This window comes from Aythya marila (genome assembly GCF_965140915.1).
Source record: "Aythya marila genome assembly, chromosome: 21".
NCBI lineage: Eukaryota > Metazoa > Chordata > Aves > Anseriformes > Anatidae > Aythya > Aythya marila.
The window spans coordinates 6,290,626-6,317,932 of NC_139062.1; the positions used below are offsets into that span (position 1 = coordinate 6,290,626).

At 45.5% G+C, this 27,307-nt stretch overlaps 1 protein-coding gene across 1 annotated transcript; it reads left to right on the top strand.

Moving 5' to 3' along the window:
- On the top strand, positions 1-27,307 carry ZBTB40 (zinc finger and BTB domain containing 40; the record flags this gene model as incomplete). Its single annotated transcript, XM_082776856.1, is given in 16 exon segments — positions 1-648; positions 650-686; positions 689-703; positions 1,324-1,361; positions 1,365-1,457; positions 8,088-8,268; positions 8,847-8,989; positions 15,669-15,861; positions 18,484-18,617; positions 19,613-19,781; positions 24,851-24,956; positions 24,958-25,219; positions 25,223-25,241; positions 25,701-25,857; positions 26,983-26,989; positions 27,110-27,307. Coding segments are annotated over 16 exon segments (2,400 nt in total).

The window sequence follows — 27,307 nt, forward strand, 5'->3', positions numbered from 1 at the left end:
ATGGAGCTTCCCAGTTACAGCAAGCAGTTGCTGCAGCAGCTGTACACACTCTGCAAGGAGCAGCAGTTCTGTGATTGTACCATCTTCATTGGGACTGTTCATTTTAGAGCGCACAAGATTGTTTTGGCGGCTGCCAGTCTGCTTTTTAAATCCTTGTTGGATAGCACAGGCACTATCTCCATTGATGCTTCTGTGGTGACACCTGAGGAGTTTGTGCTGTTGCTGGAGATGATGTACACTGGCAAACTCCTGATGGGGAAACACAACTTCACCAAAGTCATCTCTGTGTCAGACTGTCTGCAGATGTTTGATGTGGCTGTTAGTTGCAAAACCCTCCTTAGAGACCTCCTCAGCTGCTCAAGTCAGGATCAGATAGTGAGAGAGGACTCCAGTCAGACAGCAGAGTCATCTGGAAACATCACCGAAGCTGATAATCTGCCCCAGTCTGAAAAAACTCCTGAAGAAGAAAAAACAGATACCCTGCACCCTCAGAGAGTGTCCCCTTCTCCTGGCTCTGTAGAAGCAGAAATGGAGGGAGATGTTTCTCTTCCTGACCAGGAGCTTACCACAAATCACACCTGGGTTCCACAGGACACGATGCTGAGCAGCTCTGGGTCCTTCAGGGCAGAGTCAGGCTCTCATCCGTGTCTGTGCCGAAGAGGAGCCTGCTGAGCCTCTGGAGAAGACATGAAGAATGATTTAGGTGAGACGTTACAGGTCTGGGCACAGCGCTGCCTCTTAATGATTTGCAACCCAGTTGCATTACACTTTCTTGGTATGCAGGATCTTTTTCTCTGCATTTCTTCATTCTAGTTTACCCTGGGTTGGTAGCAGCATTGGTGTGTACCCCTGTTCTGTAGGGACTTTTTTCCTCTGGCATGTTCCTTAGGCCTTCGTGATTGTTTCTCTCTTAGTGCTTTACCAGAGCTGTAGTGAGCAAAACTTTTCTATCCATGCATGTGATTGCATCTGATGTACAGTGGGATCTGTGTTAGTGCAGAACATGGGGTGGTAACACAATCTTTGTAACAGTAAGTGCACAGGGTTGCCTGCTAATACCACCTTATCTTTTAAACTTGTGTTCAGCATGGGAGGAAAACAGAGGCTGCAATGGATTTAAAATAAATGTTCCATTTATAACTAGTGTTAAATAAACTGTTGGTTTTTCCTCCAGGCTGCGTGATATCTTTAGAAGGGATTTGTGAGTCACAGTTTTCATATTACAGCCAATGTGCTGGTTACAAACTGATGCTTTTCAATCACATCATGCTTTTTGTGAATCCCTTCAATTAGCAAATAACTCATCTTGTTTCTCTCACACAGCAGCAGAGAGCAAAAGCTGTAAACTGGATTTCTTTCTCTGATATGAAAGTGTTTTCTCTGAGGCCCATTCTAATGCCCAGGCTGTGCTGAGAAGACTAGAAGAGTGCAGAGAAATTGATGCCTCTCAAAGGGAGGTAGGTGTGTTTATTGGAAAAATAATACAAGTCTTTTCTTCTCCACCCTGCTGAGGGCTAGAATAGTTTGGGCCCTGTTCAGGAAATCTTTTCATGGGGAAACTGGGGCTCTGGTGCATTGTTGTTTGAAGGGCAAATCGTGCTCACCTGAACAACACCCTTGAGAAGCATCTGTAAGAGCAAGCTGCTCCTGCGTGTAGGTAAGGAGGTAAGTAAGTAGGTAAGGTGTCCTGCCCTGAAGACATCTTCAGTGCCTGGTAGGAGAGCTCTGGCACTCCTGTTTATGGCATTTGCTTAGGGAACTGTATCAACAGGGCAATGACTGACACGAGATCCCCAAACAGACTTCCTGAGCCCTTGGCGGAGGCTTGCTGTGGAGCATCTGCTCTGCTCTGCTTTGCAGGCTGTTCACCAGGAGTGTCACAGGTGGGGACAGATGTGTGGCGTGTTGGCCTGCTGTCCCATGACGCTTCTCCTGGTGGCGTGCCACTTTAAAAGCAGTCATTGCAGGTGAATGATGCTCAGGTGGGTGTTGGAAGATAGTTGAATCTAGGGCTTGGTTAGTGCTGGAGGATATTGTGGGCTCTGAACAACAGATGCCAGCCATCATAGTAGCTCAAAGCCACCAAAGAAGCAGCAGGTTTCATCTGCAGTGGCACTACTGAAGTTCCTGTATTTGTGTAGTGGCCATGCAGGGAGTCTTGGGGGCACTGCTTGAGCACAGTGCCTGGGGAAGAGCCGCAGCTGTGAAGCATTTGCTGAGCTCACCTGGGCTGCTTCTGATGGAGCTGTTTTCAGGCCAGGTTGCCCGGCTGCATGAATTGCCCTCTGTAGCTTTTCTGTATGTAATGAACTAAGAGCATGGCAGTTTTGTTGCCAACATTTTGGAGACTCTGTGGTTAGCCTGACTTTTGACATCGAGAACTCATGTTCCCCAGATTAGAGGGAAGAGACCTGTAGGTTTTACAAGCTCACTGGGAGGGAAGCTATCTGGGTTTCAGTTACCAAGGCCCAGCAGTACCAGCATGTCTACGTGACATGGGATGTTTTGGCCAAGACAGCTTTCTGCTTTTGAAAACCAAAGTCAACATCTTTACTAGAAAAAAAAAAAAAAAAAAGTATGACAGCAGGTAGGAGAATTCCTCTGAGGATACAGATTTATTTTCTGATGAGCCTTTGAATGTTCACGGGAGGAAAGTCTGTGTTCTCTTAGTGGCTGACCCCTTTGATGGTGTTCAATTTAAAAATGCTGGAGCTTCAGGAAGGAGATGTAGGTCCTAATTCATGGTTGCAGCTGCAAGCTTGGTCAGGCTGACGAGCACCTTTGAGTGCATTGCTCTCTGCATGCCTGCAGAAAGATTACATTTCTGTGTGTTTGTTCATCTTCCAGATTAGAAAATGATGTCAGGTTTAAGGTTTTACCCATTGGTAATTGAAGCTTGACTGGAGCAGCGCTGCAGAGAGGGTGCTGTACTCACAGGGCACGGACAGGCGCTGCCAGGGGGCATCCTGTGCCAGTGTGTCCCCCTCACCTGCTAACACCCCTTGCTGCAGGTAGGCAAGTACACTGCCTTACTTCTGTAATGGCCTAGGAGCCCCATTTTCTGTTGCTTTGCAGTAACTATAATGTTTTGAGTTTCTTCAGGCCTGGCAGATGAGGTTGGTGGGCCCTTATATGCCATATGCCCTGCCCGTTTTGCTCCCAAATGAGCTGTAAGGCCCAAATGGGGGAAGCTGCAGAGCTCAGAGACAGTCTGGGTATCTGACTGCAGAATGGCACCTGGACAATTTTTCTGTAGCTGTAAATAAATGCTGAATAAATGAGAAATGGATTTTCTTTAAGCCTTGCAGAAAAATCACTTCTCAGCTGCAACAAGCATGAAAAGTGTCAGCCCCAAAGGCAGTGGGGAGGGGGGATGCAGCTCAGTGTAAGTAAGGGCTTAGGCGAAAACTCTCAGCTCAGCCTATTCCGTTGCTCTCTGAGCTCCTGCTGGGATAAGCAGGATCTGTAGGTGCTGGCACCGGGCTGGGCTCTGTTTTCAGCAGAGGGTGTTGCTTTTACCCCTAAGGGCCCTGTGTTTTTTTGGGGGCCACCACACAGTGGTATATTTGATGCTTAAAGTGTAAGTTCAGCTCAGAAGAGCCCAGCTCGGGATGTGTAATTAGGGCTGAAATTGTGTCAGTGGTAGGAAATCATTGTTTTTTTTCCTCTCTTTTTGTTGTTGTTGTTTCCTTTTCATATTATTTTACCAGTCACTTGCTTGAAGTCTCTTGGGTGCCTCAGGATAAGTAAAGGCAATTTGGAAGCCAGTGAGATGGCTGTAGATGTAACCACACAGTGCGAGGAGCTGCATTTTCTTCATGCTGAGCAGTCTGGTAGGGAGAGCTTGCCGTGCTGCAGAGGAGAGTTCCCATCCCTCGTGCCTGTCCTCCTGCTCACAAGTCCTTTCTGAGTGTATTGTCCCTATATGCAAGCAGTATTGGGTTTTTGACGCACAGCACTGGGGCTCGGGAGTGTTGGTGGGGGTTTTATCAGCTGCTTTTAGAGCAGAGGCTGGTCTGGCTTTAAGCTCCTTAGGTTTCAGTGAGAGTTTGCTTTAGACATCTCCCTGTTTCTGTTCCTTTGCTCATGTTTGCCCTATGTTTTATAGGGTTGTGCTGTGCTTCCTTTCAGCATTGCTGCCTTATTTCCAGGTACCTCCAGCAGAAGTTTAAGTTGCAGGATTTTTTGCCTTGCTTTTGTCAGAATTTTTACTTTTCTCTAAGATTGTTGCTACCTTCTCTTCCCTGGGCTGAAAAATGCAGATGTACCCTTATAAGTTGGTTTTCTATTTAAGATGATGTGTTTTTGGGGTGTTGTTTTTGTTTTGAAGTCTCTCTGTGTAACTCACATAAACTATTCCTATCTAATTTGGTTCTGGCCTGGATGAAACCTGCTTGGAAATGAGAACAAGACAGAAATTGCAGTAATTTGGGGAAGCATAGAAGAGCTTTGCTGGTGTCAACTCTTATCTTCCTGTGCTCTCTTAGAGAAACTCAATTCAAATTATTGCACAGCTCATTTGTTCCCTCTTCTACTGGTTTCAGATGAAGTGGGGGAGCGTTGATTCTCTAGTGCAGAATAAATGTCACTGTGCTTGTGGATCATTTCCACTGCATATGGGCCTGTCCAATTATCGCTGTCCTTCATTTGCAGCTGCAGGAATTTCTGGATGCGGCGGAAAAAGGTTTGCTGTTACCTTCTGCATCCTGATTAGGAGCATGAGCTTGCAGGTTTGCCTGTTTTCTTGGTGGCAAAGCTGCAGAAACTTTTTCATTGCTCTGGTCTTCTTGCATGGAAGTTTTGGCTGAGCTTTAATTCTTGTGCACAGCAAGCAGGAGCCAGCATCCTCCATGGCACCTTCCTGATGCTGGAGTCTCCCTCGTAGGTCACTTACAAATGCAGGTTTGGTGGGGGAGGAACCACAGACAAAACATTTCAGCGAGCTGAACTAGCAGTGGGAACATAGTTTTCCCCTGATTACTGTATGCCAATGGTATATCATATATATAATGTATTATACCAGTGGTAACTGGTTGACTTCATGGCTCAGTTGTAGTTGAGGAGCTTTTCTGTGGGCCAGATGTGAGCTGGGCGCTGCTGTTCATGCCATTGGTATTGCAGGCATTGGCTTTGTCTGTGCTGGGCTGTGGTTTTCTGATGGCTTTTTTATATTTTCTTTATGTTATGCACATCAAAAAGTACACTGTAAAAACAAACAAACAAAAACCTAAACCAACCTGCATTCGCAGAGGCCTGGTTGTTACATCTCTGAACTGGCTGCCTGCAGCTGGAGACTTTGCAGCTGGCAATGGATTGTGCAGCTTTCCTCAGGGAAGGAAGCTAGGGCTGAGTTATTGACGCAGAATTTGCCATGCTCAGGGGTGAGTCTTAGAGCTGAGTGTGTCTGGGATTATGAGGGAAGGGTTTAAAGCAAGGTTCGACTGCCACCCTAAGCCTCCTGGCTTTCCAGCCCGTCTCTTGAAGAACCCTCCCACCACTTTTAGGTGCTTGCATTAGTGCTGAAGCTGCTGCTTAAGGGAGATCACTCAGCAGTAGTCAAGTGGCTTTTTGCAGAGATCTCTTGCACCTGAGGCATGTCTCACAGTGGGAGCAGAAGCACGGATGAGATGTGAAAATCCACCTACAGAAAAAAGGTGAGGCTGTGGATTAGCGGCCAGCTGGATTTGTGGTTGCACCGCCTGCTGCTCTGCCTCTCTCCCCACATCCCTGTGTGAAATCTGCAGGATCAGTTATGGGTCATTGCACGTGGGATATTCACCACTTTCCCACCTGGTTTACTCCAGGGAATGTTAGAAGAAGCACAAGAATTTGAAGCGTGAAGGAGAAATGGGGAAGAGCAAGAGATCCTGCAGCAGGATGAGGGGATGTAGCAGCGTAGGACCTGAAGGTATTAGGAAAGAAATCCCACAAATGTGGAAGTTGATATGGAGATAGGGGACATATCTTCTGTGGTGTTTCTTACCCCGGGGCTGCTGTGGAACTGGGGAGGTTTAAGATGAACTGGGGGGACGTTCTCATGGTGTGTGATCGTTGAGGTACAGGTAGGGCTGTGAGCAGCTGGGGCATTGCAGGCACCACGACTGACACCCGCAGTCAGGGCTGAACTTCTCAGTGGACTTTGATGCCATTTGGTGGTACAACTCAAGCTGAAGTCCGTTCTTAGTGACTTGGTTTCCCTGGCCCCAGGGAAATTGCCCTCAGCCTGTCTTTTGCCCCAGTCTGGAAGCTGACTGCATGCTGCTTTGTGCCGATTTGGCCATGAAGGGTTTTGCAAGTGTCCCATGCAGTGAAAGCCTGATAGATGAGGCTACAACACATGGGCACCTTACCACTGAATGGAAGCTGGGATTCCAGCTTCATATCACTATTTCTCCAGTTCTTCCAGGTTCTTTGGGAGCTGTTTTTGCTTCAAAGTAAGTCTAAAATGCACCGTGCACTCCTTCAAAACAATGCTAAAAGGCTGTTGCTCCCACTGAGCAACGTGTCTGAGGAAAGGTCTTCCAGAAACAGACTATAAATAGCAGAGCCTTTCAGTTTCTGAAAACTCATTTCCATTAACGAAAACCATGCACCGAGGAAGGGATGTTAAGTGGATCTCTAGGTAGTAATGCTGTGCTGATTTTAATTAAAAATAAATAAATAAATAAATTACAACAATGCAAGTTACTTTTCATACATATTAAAAACATGCATATGGCAAGGTGCTGAGCACCTTTAGGAAGGTGAGCCTCGAGATATTTTGCAGGATCAGCCTCATCTGGTAGGGGCCAGACATGCAAACCTTGAGAACAAACACGATCTGGTTATCAAGTCTTATTAAAAATCGATGCTTGGATTAAAAAATACCTTTCAGCTTGTTCTTCAGCACATCTGCTGCATCTCTCTCTCTCTCTCTTTTTTTTTTTTTTTTTTTATTTCATTTATAACAGTGCCCTTCATGTCTACGTCTCTCTGTTTGGCAGGAAAAATGCCGTTAGTGGGTAAGAACTGGGACTCCTGCAGCTCCCCCTCTGTGGACGCTCCTTGCAATAGGTCATTGCACTGTCACGCTGCCCTAAAATATGAGCATTTACACCTGCTAGGAAAAGCAAGTCCAGCATCCCCCTGGTGTGGCCTCAAGCAGTTACATTCAGTCTTTTTATCATAGAAATAAAAATGACAATGACAGCAGAAAATGGCCGTTATCTCAGGAGCTGGGCTAAGCTCTCCACTTCAAAGGTGCTTTTATAGCATCCCTGGAGTCTCTAATAAAGGATGCCTGCTCTGAAAGGCTGGCATCTCTTGTGGAGAGCTGGGGAGCGTGTGTCTTTAGGGGCAATATTTACAGCGTTAAAGGGCTCCAGGGAAATGGGAGCAAGAGTTCCAGCTTATTTCTTTTCCTTTTATTTCCATAACTGCACAGGCTTGTTTGCCTCTGGTTGCTCTTTTGGGTCACTGGAGTGGATTTTGGAGCTCTGAGCTTGATAACCAGGTGTGCTGAGAGCCCACAACAGACAGCACTTGTGTGCCTTATCTCCAAAGCGTGTGCCCAAAGCTAGGAGATACGACTCCATTGTGATTTGGGGATGGGAATTCCTAAAAGTCCCACCTAAAATGTTCTCTGCTCTCTATGCAAGTGCTCTCCTTGTTCTGCACTGATATCTTGTATTCCCTCCTCTAGTCTTGGGCTTCTTAAATAAGTGTTTACAATCTTAAAAGGTCAGCTAGCTATTGGCATTTTGCTGTTAGGAGAGCGCTGGTCTGAAGAGGATTGTTTGGGGCTGGAACGGGGCCATTCACCAGCTCCCATCGGCAGGACTCACTGCAAGGGGAAGAGCTGGCAGGCAGGGCTTGTTGCCCTCCTTGCTGGGGCTGGTGGCCACAGCCCAGACATCTCCTGGGGTTGAATTCAGTGCAGGCAGGGCCTCAGGGAGCTCACCTTCTGTTGATGTGCATGTGTATATGGGTTTCTATGTTTTATTTTTTTTCCTCCCCTCAAGAAAACCCCCAGAATTCTGCTTTTTGCTTTTATCAGGCAGTTGGCTGTGTTGTTAAACCTTCCCTGAGCTTTGCCTGTTCTCTTGTAGGCTCTGGTTGCCTGTCTGGCAGAGGCAGGGGAACAGTCGGTGCTCACAAAGCTGTTGGGCAAAGTGAAGGATGCACAGACCCTTGTGCCCTCACCGAAGCTGTTTCAAGATGTGAATCCCAAGCTGAGAGCAGCCTTGCTGGAGAGGGAACAGGACGGTGGAGAAGCCCTGCAGCAAACAGGTAGAGAACTGGGCAAGGTTCTGGCAAAATGAGTGGGTAACCACACAGACAAAGCACCTTCAGCAACCTGGTCACGTCCCCCTGGCAGGCTGCAGTGCTCCAGCATTTGTTCAATCCTTGTATCCTTACTCAGATACAGGAGGCTTATTGTGTGCTGGCCACGATCCTGGCGTGTTTCTGTTCCACAGCAGCAGGTTGCAGGCAGTGCAGGGCTCTCCCCGTTGCTGCCTGGAGGTTTGGATCGATGGCTGCACAGCCAACGTGGGCCAGAGCACAGCTGAGCCTCAGGATTGAAAGCTCCTTTCTTAGTGGAGTCTGACACGAAGTAGTGGCCTTGCAAACCTGGTGTTAACCTCCAGCTTGCTTTATGGCTTTGTGCTCTGTTAGATAAATGAGGCGTTTTCCTTTCACAGAGTTTAAAGAGAATCATAAAGTGGTTTTTCTCTGCTGCTTGTGCTTGGGATGAGCTTTGCTATTCACTTAGATCTTTCACAAAGTCTCACTCGCTTCAGGAGCCTGTCAGTTCCTTCAGACTGACTTGTTTCTTCTCTTGTGCTTCTGAATCCCTTTCCCCCCAGAGAGCACGAAAGAGGGAGAGACGCTGACTGCTCGTTTGCTGGGATGCAGGGAGGAGCTGATCCAGAGCGTGACACAGCTGAGCCCCATCATAGAGTTCCTGGAGGCAGCAGAAGAGGGATTCCTGACCGCCTCGGAGAAGCGGGTAACAAATCCGTGAGAAGGAAAGCTCTGTGGGCGAGGGGTGTACGTGTGTGTCTGCAAGGCACTGTCTTTCCACGTGGTTTGCCAAGCGAGGGGCTAGCCTCACAGGGTGATTTCCCTTTGCACAGCATGGACTGCTTGTGAGCTGTGGGAATAATGAGAGCTGAACTGGGAAGGGTGCCTCAGGGTGAACTGGCCAGTATGCAGATTGTCCCCAAAAGCTGCAACTGGGGCAGAGGAGGCACCCAGTGTTTCTCAGTCTCTTTAAATACCTTTTTGTGAGCCTCTAGAAGACTCTGCAGTGCAGTTTGTTTTCAGCAGAACTGTTACAGCCCTGTGCTGCCTGCATGTCATCACGTCCTTGTGTACTCAGTTATCTTTCAGCTGGCTCTCCCAGCATCTATTTTCTTTAACTCTGGGCACACAGTTGCCTGCAAGTGTAGCAGACCCATTGACTGATTTTTATTTATTTATTTGCTTATTGTTTGATGTCTTGAATGCAGCAGTTGGTGTGGAGGACTATTGCTTTCCTGTAAGCAGTTGCATTATGTATGTTGATTTGAAGAAGCCATGAAGAGGAGAAAAAAAAAAAAAGTAGTGTAAAACCTGCTTTCTTTTTTTTTTGTTTTGAGGCGAGCTGGCTGTATCCTGCCAGTACAGCTGAAACTTGCAGGTGTCCTGGCGTGCTGCATTCAGCACATAGCTTGCAGCCCTCCTGTCCTAGTTTGTCACATCGGTTAGTTCCCCTGACATAGGATTATAGGGATTGGAAAGCACTGTTGTGCTCAGTGACATGAATGATGTCTGCTTTCTGTCTGAGTGAGCCTGACCGGAGCCACGACATGCTGCTTGAAAACCCTTGCTCATCTTGTAAATGCCTCAGTTTCTGTCTTGCTCCCTTGCACGCAATCCCTGACAAGGTTTCCAGCACAGGGCAGCCTTGGATATAGCTACAGCTGATTGCAGGAGGGCCAGAGAAAGTGCTGCCAGCAGAGCATCCACCTTGTCCTCATGGGCTGGGGGGTGAGTAGCAGCTGATGAATTTTCTCCTCTGAAAGCAGCACGTCTGAGCCTGGGAGGGGATGTGAGAAGAGGGAGAGAGGTGTGAGTGCAGCAAAGGACTTGGAATATGCCAGGGTTGTTGTGGCTGTCAGCAGAGGTCTGCAAGGGTGCTGAGCTCCCAGCCATAAAAACTGCATCAAAAGTGGGGACTTCAGAATTTTTCTCACACCCCTGTTCACATCGGAATCCAGCCTTTGCTTTTAAAAGCTGCACCTTTTCCCTGCGCTCTTTTTTTTTTGTGTGTGGCCTTCATAAATTCAGGTAGTTAAAACACAGCCATTTTTTATCTCCCTTCTCATGCGGGGAAAAAAAACACAACAAAAACCATTCTGCTGTCATAGTTCTGACCCTTGGGCATAGGATCCGGTATTTAATTGCGTGATCATACGCTCTGGTGTTCACAGGACTTCTGCCTTGGTGAAGGGGTAGTGTTATTCAATATTTCTTTTATCCTCTTCAGTTGCTGCCTGCTCCCAGACTGTTTGCTGCAGAGCCTCCAAACCCTGCTCTGAATACAAAATTCTCTTCTTCTCTATGGGTTCCCTTTTTGCCCTTGTTTTAGCTGCACTGGGAGGTGAGGCACAGGGAAGTCAGGTGCAAATTGCCATGTGTAGACTGAACTGAGGAACAGGGGTCCTAGGGGTTCTTTTGTCTTTTATTTATTTATTTATTTTTTTTTTTTAAGGTCTGCTTTATTTGTTTGTGCTGTGTTTTTGTTTTTGTTTTTTTCCCTAGACAAGTGGAAATGTGCATAATTATTTCAAAGTTAACTTGATTACAACGGTGGAACTGTGGCATATGTGCGCTTGAGATCTCTGGTGTCTTAGGTGTGGCACTGGGAAAACTTGCATGGAATTCAGCTGCCACCTCTGAAGGTTTCGTCTTACCTGATTCTTGCAGAATCACACAAGAGCTGTGGGCTGGCAGAGATACGATCTAGTTCTCCAAAGTTTCATGAAGATGAGACTTTTATTTTTCTTCTTGCAGTTACTGCCTCATTAGTGACACATTTATTCATCAAGAGAAACATGAGTCTTATGTGTAATAGCCTTTTTTTCTAGACAGCTAGAATTGTTCTCTGCCTAGTCCAAGCTGTGCATGGAGCAAGTCTTTTTCTTTGCTCAAAAAACACTACATGGTGAAGTGAAGCCCCTTTGCAACTCTCAGGTTTTGTAGAGAACTTTTTATCTAGCAATTCCATTTTTGAGTGCTTAACTTTGTGTCTTTTTTAGTGTCTGAGAGGAGGTAGAGTGGAGGATCTGGGGTATGGCTTGGGTGGAAAATCTTAAGAAAAGAAAAACAAATTTGGATGAAATGGAAGGGAGGGATAATCCCTTGTGCATGGCGTCCCTTGGCTTAGGTTGTCACATAGTTCAAAGTCACCAGTCCATGGTGCAGCCCTGAACTTGGAGCAGTAGAGTGGCTGTAAAAAAACCACCACCCATCTTTTCCTTCTGTCCAGACCTCTTCGAGAAGGGACTGGGCATTTTACCAGCTGGTAGCCGTCTGGTCTATATGTTGACATCTCACGTCATTGGAGTGTTGGCATTCCCTCTTCACATCTGGTTGTGGTAAGGCAGGGCTCTCAGGTGACTGCAGACCTTGCTGCCACGGTTTCCAGCCTGCCTCACCCCACCTTCCTCTTCCTGCTTTGCACACCTGGCTCCTGCTTACTTCTCGCAACATCCCTCCATCACTCTACTCCTCTCCAGCTCCCCTGCATGAGCTCCTGCTGCTCTTCCCTCTTGACCTTTTATGTTGTTCCCATTTACCTCCCCTTTAGCTCCACTGCCTACACGACTTGGTGCCCAAATCAAACTGCCTTGGAGCTAGGACAAGTGTTAAAGACCACACAAGCAAGAATATCTGCACAAGATATTCTCTGCCTGGGATATGCACTGACCTTGGGCGCTGTAGGGCTGGTTCTCACTCTTGGCTCTCCCAGCTGCTTTTGTGCAGTAGTTTGTTTTTTTTTTTTTAGCTATCTGAAACTGGCCCTTATCTAACATGGGTTACAAAGGCCACCCCTGCAGCCCTCCGTACCAAAACATAACCCCAATACAGGCTGGTTGAAGTGCAGTGCAGATACCTGCCAGGGAGCAGCAACAGGTTCCAGTATGTGCTCTCCAAAAGGATGCTATTCTTGTACCCCTCCTGTGTTCTCTTAAAAGATGACTTCAGACTGAGAGACCAAAAGTCAGCTTAGTGTGAATTAGATGGAAGGATATACCAACAAGTTCACTAACAGAGTTCTGGCTATAAAAGGACAGATTTTTCGAAATGAGAGAAACTAATTAATGAGTTCAGCTGCTCATAAGAGCTCAGGAGGAGCTGTTGGGTTCTTTTCTTTTATGTTAAAGGTATGAGAACTGTCTGAAGTTTGCATCCCCAACAAGAGAGGAGAATTTGTATGAGAGGTTGCAGACCTGAGTGAATGTATAACTTGAAGAGGAATATTAGGCCAAGTAAAGAACCTGCCAGGAATGGCTCGAACAGCAGACTGACAAAGAAATTTACTTTAGAGGTCTGAAAATGTATGTAATTAGAGAGGCTTGCAGCATGTCAGACTGTTGGGAATCACAGTGTATACTGAGATAAGTAACAAACGTTTGATCAAGTAAAGAAAAAGGATAATGAGAGGAGATGACCCACAAACTCATGGTTGAGCCAAAGGACAAATCCAGGAGAGCTTTGGTGAAGAGATACAAGAATAGAAATTTCCTGAAGTGAAACCCCAACTCTGAGAGCAAAGGGGATTCTGGCTTATCATCCAGCAGAGTGGGGGAGCTCACACACATAGTTATGAGAGCAAGGTTTATGGATGCATTTTTCAAGTTGGGAGTAGTCCCTACAAAGGGGCTAAAACTAGGACGTGTGTAGGAGTGGGAAGCAGTGATCAGGCAACCAGAGCTATGGCTGCACAGGAATATGCACTGGAAAAGGCTGGAAGGCATATGTAATTGAAGCACTGCATGTAAGTAAAGAAATGGGATAAAATGAAGCAAAGGTGTTCAAGTAAATTGTTTCTGCCTGACCTGGAATCTTTATTTGATGAGATAAAAATGGGGTTTTCTGCCTCAATCTAGACTTGAGCAAAGCATTTGAATTTCATGTGGGAAAATTGTTAAACTAAAGGAAATGGTGATCCTAAAAAGAGGATGTAGCTGATTGGGAAATAACTACAGGTTGTGCCAAAGGCAGGACTGACATGTTGAAGCAAGGTTACCAGTGGCTTTCTTGGTACTCAATTAATTGTATCACTAATGTTGTTGACACAAATATCAAACCATGCTAGGAGGACTTGCTGATGAGCAAAACTGGGAACTTTTGCCTACACAGAGGAGGATCTGCAAGTGGGAGAAGAATTATCTGTATGGGGATGTAAGTAGTGAGAATTGAATGATGCAGTCGTATAAAGTTCTGTAACAAGAGGTAAGAGTAGTGCCTTGTCTGAAATACTGTGTGCAGTTCTAGTCGTGTTCAAAAAGGATGAATTTGTACTGAAGTAGAGGCAGTTCTGCAGTTGTTAAGATCAGTGGAGTGGAGAAGCTATTCTACAAGAGAAGCTGCTTTGTTTAGACAAGTATACTGAAGACTGAGAAGGAATATGATCATGCTCTTATAAAGAAATTGGAGAGGAGGAATAGAGTAAATACAGAGTTTAAAAGAGCTTTTTAAGCTAAAAGATAGCGTTGGCACATGAACTAGTGGGTATACACTGGCCATGAATAAATTTAAGCTGAAAATTAGAAGAATCAACAGGGGAAAGAGACTGTAGAAGAGCTTTCCAACCAGAGGAAAGTGAGCAAAATGGATAACTAGTTTTAGGATAGATCTTAATAATTTTATTTATGGGATTGTATAACGTAGTGTTTATGACAGCAGTGAGATGGACTGGTAACCTACCAAGTTCCTTCCAGTTCTACATTATAAATGCTTAGGAACACAGAGAGTAGGTCAACATGTATTTGGGAGATGGCTTTCCCTTGTAGGAACCTTGAGCACGAATTTAGTAGGACCCCTGTGCAGGAGTCTGTGTGTGTGTGTACACACTTCTGTGATCCCCTCTCATTCCCCACAAATCTGTCTGTACTGGCTGAGCTGGAGAGGTGTTACAGTGGCATACTAGAGCTTTTCCAAGCTACACTGATTATGTCTCACACATAAGATGTCTCATGTGGCCTCATCATAGAAATAATCATTCAATTAATAGAGTGTTTATTTAATGAGTCATCTTTTTTTCATCTCATCTTCAAGTGACAAACAGAAGAAATGGGGGAAATGAGGGAAAAGAGACTGCCAATTTAAAAAGTATTTGCTAAGAATATTAAATGAAAAATTGTTTTGAACTCTGTCCTTGAAATATTTTTGTTTGTTTGTTAACAACTTGCAAGAGCAAGAGTTGGTGTAAGAAACCACCCAGATAGTTTTCAAGGTTTCAAATCGTAAAGTCATCTGGGTTGGAAAAGACCTTCAAGATCATAGAACCATAGATTCGTTTAGGTCGGATAAGACCTCTTAGATCATAAAGTCCCATTGTTATCCCAGCACTGCCAAGTCTACCATGAGACTGTGTCCCTAAGCACCGCATCTATGCATCTTCTGAATACCTCCAGGGATGGTGACTCAACCACTTCCCTGGCAGCCTGTTCTAATGTCTCACAACCCTTTTAGTGAAGAAATGTTTCCTAATATCCAATCTAAACCTCCCTGGTGCAATTTGAGGCCAATTCCTCTTGTCTTATTGCTCATTGATCAAGTCCAACCATCAACCTGAGCAACCAAGTCCTATCACTATATCACATCCCTTAGTGCCACCTCCCCATGTCTCTTAAATACCTCCAGGGATGGGGACTCCACCACTTCCTTGGGCAGCCTGCCCCAATGTTTGACCACCCTCCTCATGAAGAAATTATTCCTAATAGCCAACCTAAGCCTCACTTGGTGCAACTTGAGACCATTTCCTCACATTTTCTCTCTTGTCCACTGAGGAAAGAGACCAACGCTCTCCTCACTGCAGCCTCCTTTCGGGTAGTTGTAGAGGGCAATAAGATCTCCCTTCAGTCTCCTCCAGACTAAAAAACCGTGGTGCACTCAGCCACCCCTCTTATCTCTTGTTCTTTAGTCCCTTTGTGAGCTTTGTTGCTCTTTTTTGCACACTCTCGAGCAACTCGATGTCCTTGTAGAGAAGGGCCCAAAACTGAACACAGTATACAGGGCACAGTCTCACCAGTTCCCTGTACAAGGGGATAATTGCTTAGAATCATAGACTCATGTAGGTTGGAAGAGACCCTTAAGATCAACTCCAACCATCAGCCACATCCCTAAATGCCACATCCACTTCCCTAGTCCCCCTGACCATGCTATTTCTGATGCAGGATGCCATTGGGCTTCCTTGGCACACTGCTGGTTCATGTTCTTATACTCTGGGATGTGTTTAAATTCTCCTGTAACCAGCACCCCATAACATCTCCCAGTTAATCAAATTAAAGGAAGCAGTGAATATGGATTTGTTGCTGTACTTAGCACTGTGATACTGTCCCTGTTTCATTAGAGCTATCCAGGTCTATGAGTTTGTAGGAAGCACTCGCAGTTTCTTGTCTGTTTCTTTGTCACAGGCAGTTTTGGATTGCTGTGAAAGCAGCTCTCAGAGGGAAGCCATCGAAAATCTGCTCAAGAAGCTGGAAGAAGAGAAAACCTTGAAAGCTGAAAGTTTGGTCAAACTTCTGGGGGTTGTGAAGGCATCATTCCCTGGTCTCCACCTTCTGCTAGACAACTTGGTGGTAGCAGCAAATGTCTCTGATGACAAAGGTATGATGGGTGCACTACGTTCAGATATATGGGGGCTTGGTTGAGGGAATTGCGAGGAAGTCTGGTTGCTTTTTATGAACTTCAATGTGTTCTTATAATCTTAATTTCGTATCAGGGAATGAGATGGCCATTTTATTCAAATAAAAACTGATTTGGAGCACTGGGGTGAGAGGACTATGCCAGAAAGAAGCCTGCTGCTTTGCAATGAAATGAGCGATGTTGGGCAGAAGCCTGTTGCTCTCCTTCCTTGAGTTTGATGCTGAAACTAGGCTATCATGTCTGGAAAACAGGAGAACTCCTCCTGCTAGTGTCAAGTTACTTTCCGTGTTTGAGTCACTTAAATGCAGCAGCGTGATTCTCCATAACGGACAGAACAATTTTCACATAATAAACTCTTCACAGGGGAAAGCATCTTTGCCAAACTCTGATCCATTGGTGACATTAACTCATGGTACATATGTTGGCTGGCTTTGAAAGCATATATCTAAAACTTCCCCAAACTCACAGATGTCTTGACGTTGAATGTAAGCAGTGACCTACCTGGCTGCTGTCTTTGTGAATTTCTTTTTGGTTCGCAGAGATTGTGGGCTTTTTCCAGATCTTATATTTGACATATGAACGTAGTTTCTGAGGGCTATCTTATCATCACCATTTTGCCCTCCTGTGGGAACAACTAGAGAGGTATTTTTGCTCAATTAGCCTCTTACCTTGTAATTTCCATTCACATTAAAAGTGACCATGCGGTTCTGAGGTTTTAATCTACTCAGTGCCAGGGAAACTTAGCTGGGCTTTGGTCCTCCCCTAGATCCAGGTAGTGTTTCTGCAGATCATGATTATTAACTTGTGGTCTCCTGGCTGGAGTAGACTGTGCTGATGGGTGTCCCATACTTAGTGTCCCCAGTAGACATCATTGCAATGGACAGCTAGTCCCCTTCTTATTTCTGGTGGTTTTTTTTGTCGTTGTTTTTGTTGCCTGCCTATGGTGGTACTGGGACGTGGAGTCCTCAGCTTTCAGTTGGTGGAACAGCCTTCCGAGTTGGGGTGGATTTAGGCACAAGTCTGAGCAATTCAGATAGAGTGGCAAATTTCCCTGGCTCTTAAGTGACTTGAAAATTAAAAGCTAAATCAATATGCAGTGAAATGTAAATGATTGTTTAATAGAAAGCAAAACTGCACTCATAATGCTGATAACTTCTTCTGTAGCAAACATTCCCGACAGGCAGTTTGCTTTGTCATTTGTTAAGCATGATTGCTTTCTTGAAACACCAGACTCCCAACATGGTTAATTATCTAGTGGTAATACCCATTCCGAGGAGGAGCATTGCTTAATTACATAGAGTTGAATCTCCTCAAATTGCAGCTTGAACAAACAGAAGCACAAATATTTCTTATCATGAAAATGAAGAGGGAGGGAACGATTTGAGCTGCTAGTGGTAGCCCTTGCCTGTCCTGTAATGTAGTGCTAAGAGACAGGACTGGTGGAGAATATGCTTTGGTTATGGAGCTCACCTTGGTATGATGGTGGGATGCTGGGAATGCATTTGTGACAACTCAGGTCTGTGTAATAAAATCAGAAACATTTTGATAGGATAAAGGGAAAAATATTTTTATTTGTAAACCACTCCCTGATCCATATGGGGCATATACAAGTCATACCTAAACCTTACAGTGCTAAAGTGCTCGATGGGTTTCCCTCAGCTTCACCAAGATGTCTCCAGTAAGTCTTTTTCCAAGGAGTTTTTCATACTAGCTCAAAATCATCCCTTGATTATTCCACAGTCTCCACTGCCTCCTTCACCACCTTGGAGAGCTTTCTCTTCTTATCTGACACTGTGTGTCTCCTAGGTCCCAAGGACTGTATTTTCTTTTCATCAAGCTGTGTGTTTTTCACTGCTTTCCTCCCAAGTAGTGCCTTGTGAGTAATTGATCTTTCTGTTTGAAACTGAACCAAAATGATTAGAAGATGTAAGCATGCAAACAAAAAATATGCACAGATGTCTTGGATGAACTATAGTTTTTTATTTTGGATTCTCCTATGAAAATATCACTATGCATCTTCTCCAAGTTTGTAACTCTAGCAGTGGAAAAAAAAATCAGGTTCATCTACTTGGCAATTTCCAGCTTTATTTATAAATTAGTCTGGGGACAAGTACAATCATTTTTGGGGACAAGTACAATTATTTTTGGTACACAGTGTATTTTCCCCAAATCTCTTCATTGCCTTGAGTAAGGATTGTGCTTTTTTTTTTTTTTTTTTTTTTTTTTTTTTCTTTATTGAATTATTCTGTTGTATTCTCATACTGTGGTATCTATAAAAGGTTGTGGTTTTACTCTAGAGTCATTGTATCTCAGATTCATCAGGTCAAGCCTCAGCAGATTCAGCTTGGAATTAGGTGTGAGAGGAAGGAATGAGGTTGAATTTGCATTTTTTTAGTGTAAGGGAGAGAAGAAGGTGTTACTGCCACTGTACAGTCACAAGTCTGGTTTGTGTTCCCTTAACATTTGCACCAATGATGACTCAGCCCACTCAGTTCTTGATTCTGTTGTTATGGGTGTTAGGCCTTTAGGTTCTCCTTGGGTTTTGTATTTGTAAATAACTTTATTTTTTATTTTCCTCTTCAGTGGCCACCAGTGAAAGCACAGCCACTGAGATCATCCTGCGGCACAGCAAGTTGATCTTGGAGACGATTAGGCAGAGAGCAGACCTGGAGGGCTTGGCTCCAGGGGAAGCAGGATTCACAGAAGCAGTAAAAGAGGTATGAGGGGATGATGCAGTGTGTACCCCAGCTGCCTTTTGAAGCCAGCACAATTTGGTGCTCAGAATCTGGACAAGCCCTAGCATGCACTGAAATCAGGGGATGTTCCTTAGGTCAGGCAAGGCATTCAGAGTTGGAGGCATCCCTCTGCAGAAGTGAGAGCATACTGCGTGTTTTATATAATTCTGCAGGAGGTTCTAGGTGAAATAAATTGCCAGTGAGCTTTTCAGTTAGTAAAAATGCAGATATGCAGATACAGAAAATTCGGTTCTGTTCTGGATGGCTGTTGAAATCTTAGAGAAAGCAGAACTGCCAGTGGATTGAAAGGGTTTCCTTCTGAGTCAGTTGTTTGAGGACTTTATCTAACACGATAATGAAATACTCCTAGAAAATGCACTGAGGGTGCTGTGATTCTGTATCACCATTGTGCCTTGCCTGTTTGCCCTCTGATAAAACAAATGGTCTCTGTTCATTAGTAAGTAGCTGTGAGCTTTTTCCATGAAGCAATCTGCAGTTGCACATTCCTGTCCTGTTTAGCTGCTGTTGGAGATCTGGAAGTGTAAGGTGCATAGTGGCATACACAGATTCTCACTTTGGCTCTCCTTGCAGTGGCTGGCTGAAGAAGATTTGGATTTGGAAGCGAGAGAAAAGCCCAGGGAAAGCTGTGTATGAAAGACAGATTTACAAGTTGGGTAAACTTGTAAACTCTATTTCCATGGAGAAGTAGTTTTAAGTAAGCTGATACCAATTCAGAAAGTCTGAGAATGAATTTATTGGAACTTGGTTTAGTCCTGAAATTCTTTCAGCTCATGCACATGTATCAGTGGAAGGGTAAAGACTTGTTTGGAAAGATTTTTTTTGCTGGTTTCTCAGAGCAGGTTCCCGGCAGAAAAGATGAAACAGAAAAAGTGAACATGCCCTTGCTCCCAGACCATCCATCCCTTGACAGCCCAAAATTTCTGCCATGTGATGTTTTCTTCATCTTATTTCTGTAGCTACTGAGTATTTCTGCTCAGAAGGAAAGTTCTGAGGCCTCCTTGAAGTCAGCTCTGAGTACAGCACAGGAGAAGACTGTCCAGGCCATCAAGATCTGTCAGCTGCTGTGCAATGTCCACGTATATTTCCCAGACCTGCAGCCAGTGATGCAGGAGCTTGGGGACGTGGGTAAGAAATGCACAGGCTTTCGTCCTTCTGTGGTCATTCACACCCAGTACTGGGAGTTTTGGGTAGTTTGAGTTGTAGCGGACCTCAATATCCTGGTGGTCTGAGATTGTTTCACAGAACTGCTCTTAATGTTGGGGTTGTACTTGCAGGAGAATTCCCAGGGGTGATCTCTGGATAAACACCTTGGAGTGCAAATTTCTCCTGCTGCTAAAGTGCATCAGACAAACGTGTCTGCTTCTGAGAGTTGTGGAGACTGACTGACCCCATACTGGTATTCCTTAGGTGTGCTTGCAATTCTCCATGCTAGCCTTTGCTCTGGAGACATTTAAGCAACTCATTTACATTGCTTATATCTATGTTAGGCTATTTCTCAGAATTTTTATCCATACCTGTGGGGTTTCTTTGATTCTCCTTGTTGCATACTGTTGGATCTATATGAATTTGGACTTCCATTATAATCTGTTGACTTTGTATATGTGTGGATACTTCACAGGCTGATTGTGAAAAGCTCACATCTGAGTGCACTTATCGTGTGAAAGGATGACAGTGATGGTGCAGTTTGTAGCCCCAGACTATTTTCTGAGTTAATTGTCTCACCATGCCTTAATTTGGTTTTGCTATATATACACTTTGCGAAGCAAATGATCCCCTAGGAGAGTCCCACAGCAGTAGGGCAATGTTACATACTGTACCAGTTTGGCAAAGGTAATTTCCTGAACTCCAGAAACAAATGCATAGCAATAACCATGTGTGAGACCCTGCCCTGAGCTGTGGGATGCTTTCCGGCTGAGCTGAGTTGTGCCTCTGCATCCGTCATTTGAAGGAAGAATGCTTAAGAGGATTTGGTGCTTTAATGGATAAGATAAGAGAACTAGAAAAGTAACTGCAGGTTTGCATTCTCTTGAATGCAAATGTGACTTGCTTATTCTGTTTTCTCACATGTTTTTATGCCATCATATTTCCCAGTTTGTCCAGGTATGGATTTTCTTGGCTGCGTAGTCTGATGGATGTGCACGGTGTGCTTTTTATCCAAGCGCAGACACGTTCAGTTCAGTCCATCCCTATTTACTTGTGGTGTTAGAGCTGCATAGCTAACAGTGCAGGCTGGGAACACTCACAGACTGCTTGCTAGTTAGACTAAATGGCTTTTATTAAAGTCTTGTCTTTTTTTTAGGGGTAGGAAATTTAATTGGTTGGTTTGACAATTTAAGTCAGAGCCATGATTGGTCTTTATGGATGAACATAAGCCTCCTGGCTTTGACACTTGCCATTTTTTTTTTTTTTATGTTTGTCAGTAACAAGCAAAGGAAATGTTCTCTCTCTGCCAGGAAAGGGTAGAGAGAAAGGCGCCATTCATTAGCTTGTCTCATTCTTGAGCAATAGGGAAAGGTGGTAGGGGACTGAAGAGTGGTAGGTGGGATTAGGTGGCTCAGAGCAGTGCATGCATAGAAGAAATCAAGGACTGGGCTTACTGCTCCAGCCATAGGGCTCAGAAGGTCACACGCTCTGCTCATCTTCCTGAAGTTCTTCCTATGTGCTGACTTCCTTAGCCTTAATGGTCCCCTGAGAGGTGTCGTATACTGTAGATCCATTATTTGTGCTCAGTTCTGATTTAGGTTCCCTCTTATAATGTCTTATAATGTTCCCCCTTATAATGTAAAGAGCTGCTGCCAATCCAGGTGGCTTTTTTGCCTGGTCATGGCTCTGATGAAGGTTTCCAGAGTAAAGCTGGTTCCTTCTTATCTGCCATTCCTTCTCTGTTCCCTGCTGAAGCTCTGGTCACCTGCTTCACTTCTCTTGACCCTGTCTAACCATGAGATCATAGAATTACAGAATGGTTCGGGTTGGAAGGAACCTTAAAGATCACCTGGTTCCAACCCCCTTGCCACGGGCAGGGATGCCACCCACCAGATCAGGTTGCCCAGGACCTTCTCCAACCTTGTCTTGAACAACTCCAGGGATGGGGCATCCACAGCCTCTCTGGGTAACCTGTGCAGTGCCTCACACCCTCTGAGTGAAGAATTTCCTCCTAACATTCTAGAGTGTGTAAGCCAACAAAAATTGCAGGTATCTTTGAACGTGCAGACCACCTTAGCTCTTTGATACCTTGCAGAGGGAGTCAGCTGAATCGCTCTGACAGATGCCTGCTTCTCTGGCCCTGATATCAAAGAGAGCAGACTGCTGTTACTAAAAGTCTTTGCAGGGCTTCAAGCCAAAGTTGAGACAAAATCAGGCAAGAAGCAACATGAAAAACAAGAGCCCTGGAAAAAATGGTATTTATTTGGTAAAAACGTTTTTGTATGAATCAATCAGAGAAGAATTGCCAGTTACCAGTCTTTCTTTGGCATTCTATGGATCTTTACAATGAACTTCCTTATCTTAGTTTTTCTACTGGTCTCCTTAACTCTGCTATCACAGCTTACCAGCCCTGAATGTTGCGGATTGCAGTTATGGATCAACAACCATGTGGCTCATAGCATGAAATGTGAATGACAACTGAGAGCCTCATGTTTGAGAGATGTGAGCTTGCACTAAAAACGGAGGAAATCTCACATTTCTGAAGAACATATGTGCCCCATGGAGACACATGCAGTTTGCATTTCCATTTGAAAGCTATGGGGTTTTTTTACATCTCTATCACAGAGAGAAAGAAAATATATTTCTGATACCTAATGTAGGTGAGCTGAACCACTTGACAAGCACCAGGACTTCCTGTGGAGGAAGCTTCATCCTTTGATGCCACACTCAGCATCATCAAAGTAATGGCTTGCCTTCTCTGATGGAGGTACAATATGAAGTCTGTTGTTTTTTCCTCAGGTCCCTTCTGTAGCTGGGTTGCTTTTACTATTGGCAGCTGGTGCTTAAAAGGACAAGGTTTGTCTGTGCCAGCCAACTCCACAATCTCTTCACTAGCTAGCTGCTTTCCAGGTCTCTGTAGAGTCACTTCTTGGGAGATCTGGTTTGTCAAAATATGCGTAATTTTCAGATCTCAGAGATGTGTCAAGAACTCCAGACAAGAGGGTGTTTGTCTGCATAATGCTGCATTTAAGAAAGGCAGTTGGCATTTAACTTAGGCCTGAGTCAGCCATTGCAATTGTTAAATTGGAGGGTCTGCAAGTAAAATTCCGTTCTCTCCTGTATAACTTTTGTCCATGGCTCCATGCATGTTGGCAAACATTTGACCTTCATGTGCTTCCTGACAGGGGATAGATGCAAAAATGTAGGCAGGGTTTTCTTCCAGCTTAAGCTAAGAAGTAGAAGAGACTGGTCATACATCAAGGGGGTCTCTGCTTCTGGAGTCACATACTCCAGTATCCACCAGGATTACAAACTCAGCAGACCACTTATGAAAGAGAAAGAGAACTCACTGTGAAATACGCCGTAATTAACAGCAGGATTTTTCTTCCAGTGCTGGATGTCTTTGCCACCAGAGAACACAGAGAAACAAAGTGCCCGAGTCCCAGTGAACTGCACAGTCAGCAGTTCCTGTCTCAGGCATTGCTGATGTACACAGACCCTCAGGATCTGTGGGCCCCCCGGAAGGTCAGCCAGGGGCATGACCAAGGCAGTTTTGATTCTGGAAATCTACATTCCTCTAAGGTCATGCCCCCTAACAGGTAAGAGGGTGTCTTGAAGATTGGTGTGACTCTGAAGTCACTTGTCGTGAGGTGCTTCTGACAGCTTTACCGTGCTGACATCCCTTGTAATCCTGAACAGTGCATCACAGGCATAAGAGCAGGAGGGCCAGGGGCTGGCTTGTAGCCCACTGGACTCTGTGGCACAACTTTTATTTGCTTCAGCCGGACACAAGTTAAGCTCCTGCTGCTGTAGCACTTCTAGACATATCCAGTTCTGGTTTCCTTAAAGCTCATATCTTCACATACATTCAACTCTTTTCAACGTTCAACTTTTCTGGGAGGTTTAAAGATTCTTGTTTGCTTAGATCAGAGAAACTGACAGCGGGTCACAGGAATGTGGGAAGAGACCTTAGAGGTGAAGGGTGCGTAGTGCTGTTTTGACAGAGGGGGGCAAACTGGAAAACAATCTTATGGTCTGTTTTTCTCCCTTGATATAGTCAGGGGTTGGTGGGTCACCGCTTGACATCTTCAGAGTTCTGATTCAGTGTGCATTGGAATTATGTCAACTAGCTTCTAGCTGCTTGGAAATTCGGGGCGGTATCACCATGCAGGGAGAAAACTTGTCTGAGCTCTTCCCGTAGTGAGGAAGGCAGAAATGAAGCTTTTCAAATACAGGATGAATTTTCTGTGCATTGGCAAAAGAAGTCTGCAGTGGTTTCCATGGCCACACAATGCATGGTTCTCATTATAACAAAGAAGCCAAATATATCTGTTTGTATTTTGATTTCTTCCATATGTGTATTCCCTGTGGGTCTTTTCTGTAGACCGAGATCCTAGGTGAGTTTTCCAGCTTTTGCTTTTTGAGATGACGGTGTTACAGGGACTCAGAAAAGCATTAGAGTTTGTAAGAAGTGAATGTAATGAGTGATTTAAAATACCTCAGGGCCCTAACCAGAAGACTCAAAAAGGTTGTAGCAAGATTGTGTTCTCTTTCAAAGAGTTCGTGTCTGGGAAGTGTTCCTGAGGTTTCTTGTAATTAATAGCTGGATATCCACTCTCAATGGCAGAATTAGTGAGACAGCATCATCCCTGAGGCTCAGATGTTCAAACATTTAAGCATGGCCATAACTTCACACGCTTGAGCAAGAGGCAGACTCTTAGAAGCAACAATTGTTCCAGTCGTCATCAAGTGAGGAGCAAGCTCTTTGGAAAATCTGGATGTTTCTCTTGTCACCTAACCCAGCCCCTGGTACGTCTGGGTGGAAAAGTTAAAGGACTGCTTCTTTGTGCCTTGTACCATGCATTGCCACAACTGCTTTTGTGCAGAGCCATGTGCTACCATTGTGGTGTCTCAGTGTGTCCACTGATTCATGCCCATTCCTGCTGTGCAGGGGTGACTCCCTGCATGGGAGAATTCAGGAGATGAGGAACCAGGGGGCTGGTGTTCAGTCCTGCTGGTCACCACTGAAACAGTTGTTGTTTTGTACACAGGGCTCTTGATGGAAGGAAATAGAGAGGAAGCTGGGATCAGGAAGTGGAAGGTGAACAGTGAGTCCCAAGCTGAAGCTCTAGACAAAGAAGAGGACAGGGCAGGAACCGAAGGAACCACAAGGGAAAGCTTCTTCCAAGAGGAGTTTTATCTGCAAAGCTTGTGATAAGAGCTTCCACTTCTACTGCTGCCTAAAGGTGCACATGAAATGTTGTTGGGTGGCCAGAGGAAAGCAAATCCAATGTAAGGGGTGCACTGAAGTCAAATCTACAAAGAAGGAGCTGGAGAAACATCAGCTGGAGGTCCATGGAGCGGTGGGGATGGCCAAGAAGAAGAAGAGGTGTCTCCCTGTGGCATGTGGCATCTATGCCTGAGAGTTTGCTCATGCCTCAGGTAGGGTTGGTGATAGCAGGGTGGGAAAAGGGGGGCTTGTCCTAGGGCCCTGTGCACATGCTGTGAAGAAGGCTGGACAACATAATAAAGTGAGAGTCTGAAATTTCCTCCCTGCAGCTCTGAGAGTGCCATGTGAGGGAAATGCAGCTCAGCTTGTTTCTCCTGCCCCACTGAACACAACTACTTTCTGATTAGTTCTTCCCTAATTGGTTTTCCACTTGGCTCATCAAGGAAAAGTGGGGCTACTAGCAAATTTAAAAGCCTCCAAAAATAACTGAGCTGTTCCAATTCTGTGGCTGGCACAGCAGGACCAGTAAGAGGCGTTGTGTCTCTTTGCCCTCCTCGTGGCCAGCTCGTGGTGCCCAGGTGGGCTGGGATGAAGCTGCGGGAGGCACCTGGCTGTCAGAAGCTGTCCCTGGGTTCCTGTGCTGGGCACTGGTGCTGCCCTGATGTCCCCAGGGATGCAGTACCACAAGCTGATGGAGCATTTTGACAAGAAGCCCTTCTCCTGTGAGGAGTGTGGGGCCGAGTTTGCATCCAATTCCACCCTGAAGAACCACCTGTGGCCACCTTGGGATGCTCAGCACTGTAATATCCCTCCAGCTCACCCTGGGAGGTGAAGAGTTCCCCGCAGAGCCCACAGGTGAAGGTGCTCTCTGTTTGAAGTGCTCAGTGCTGACATGGTGCTGCAGGGCCCCTGGGAAGCAGAAAGAGGCTGAGCAGTACGAGTAGTGAACCTGGGGGCTCTGAGCTTGGGGTGCAAGGGTCAGGGTCAGCCCAAGGGCACAGGGAGCTGCAAATGGCCAGGATGTGCAGGGCTGAAACCCAGCAGGGACTCACTGCATCATGTGAGTCCCTTCTCCCTGATACCCCACTCGTTTACAGGTTCCCGTGGTGGATTCACAGTGGCCCGTGGCATGTTGGAAGCCACTCCGACATTTCCTTTGGAATAATCCTACCTACAGCACCAAACCACAGAGGCCTGAGCCACCACAGCCCAGATTGTGCAGGTAAGGACTGCTCTGTGCTGCAGCCCCCTGGAATCATCCCTCCACCCCTTCCAACCCTCTTGTTGTGCCCCAAATTCCACTCTGTGGTTCCTGTCACCACTTTTGCTCCCTGACTTCACCTTATTAGAAGGATCCAGTACATAAGCCCCTAAGCCCAGAGTGCTTTAGGGTTTGAGTGCTCTGTGCTGAAGGCAAGCAGCTTGATGCAGCTGCTGCAGCCCTTGCAGTCTGTGTGGGGAAGGGCAAAGACTCCAACCCAGCTGAATGCCAGCCATCAGTGTCCCTTCCTTTACCTCCACGCTTTATTCTTCACAGGCTGCAACTCACATTCATAAACTGGTTTTTGGGAACCGAGGGAGAGGGACTGACAGTGTGCAGAGGTGCCTGGTTACTCAGAGGCTGCTAAAAGCCAGATGACACACCCTGTGAGATGATAGCTGTTTTCTTGGAGGCCAAATGCTAGGCCTGAACCCAGACTCTTTCTCTTAAAACCTCAGCCATCAGTGGAGAATAGCTCCTTGGATGAGGGAGCCTAGTGTGTAAGATCCCCTGGGCTGGCACTCCTCTAGTGTGTAATCATAGTGTGTTTATTGTCTATGACTGCTTGTGGAGCTAAATTATAGCAATTTTGTGGAGAGAAATATTTAAATTGTTCTTCTGTTTTCTCTTTTGCATCATTAGTGTGTTTAGCTTAGAGTTTGCCATTAGTCTCACGCCTATTGTAATTGCAGTCCTCTGGTGTGAAGCTAAATGTTATTGCCAGAACAGGGCCAGGAAAGAAGGAAAGATGTGTGCAGCAAAGCGACTGCAAAGAAAGTGATGCTGTAAACGTCTCACTCCATTTCGTCTCCAGTATAGGTGATTCAGATGTCAGAGGAAGGAGCAGCAGAACACATCCTCTCTTTTGATGAAGCCCAGGTTGCTGTCTCCCATGTCTTTGTGATGTTGCCCGAATCCCAAGTGAGACAATCTGGCTTGGAGCTGGTGACAGTGACTATGGAGGACTTGTTTGATGACAAAGTTGCTCTGATTCATGAAGAAACCAAAGGAGAGTGA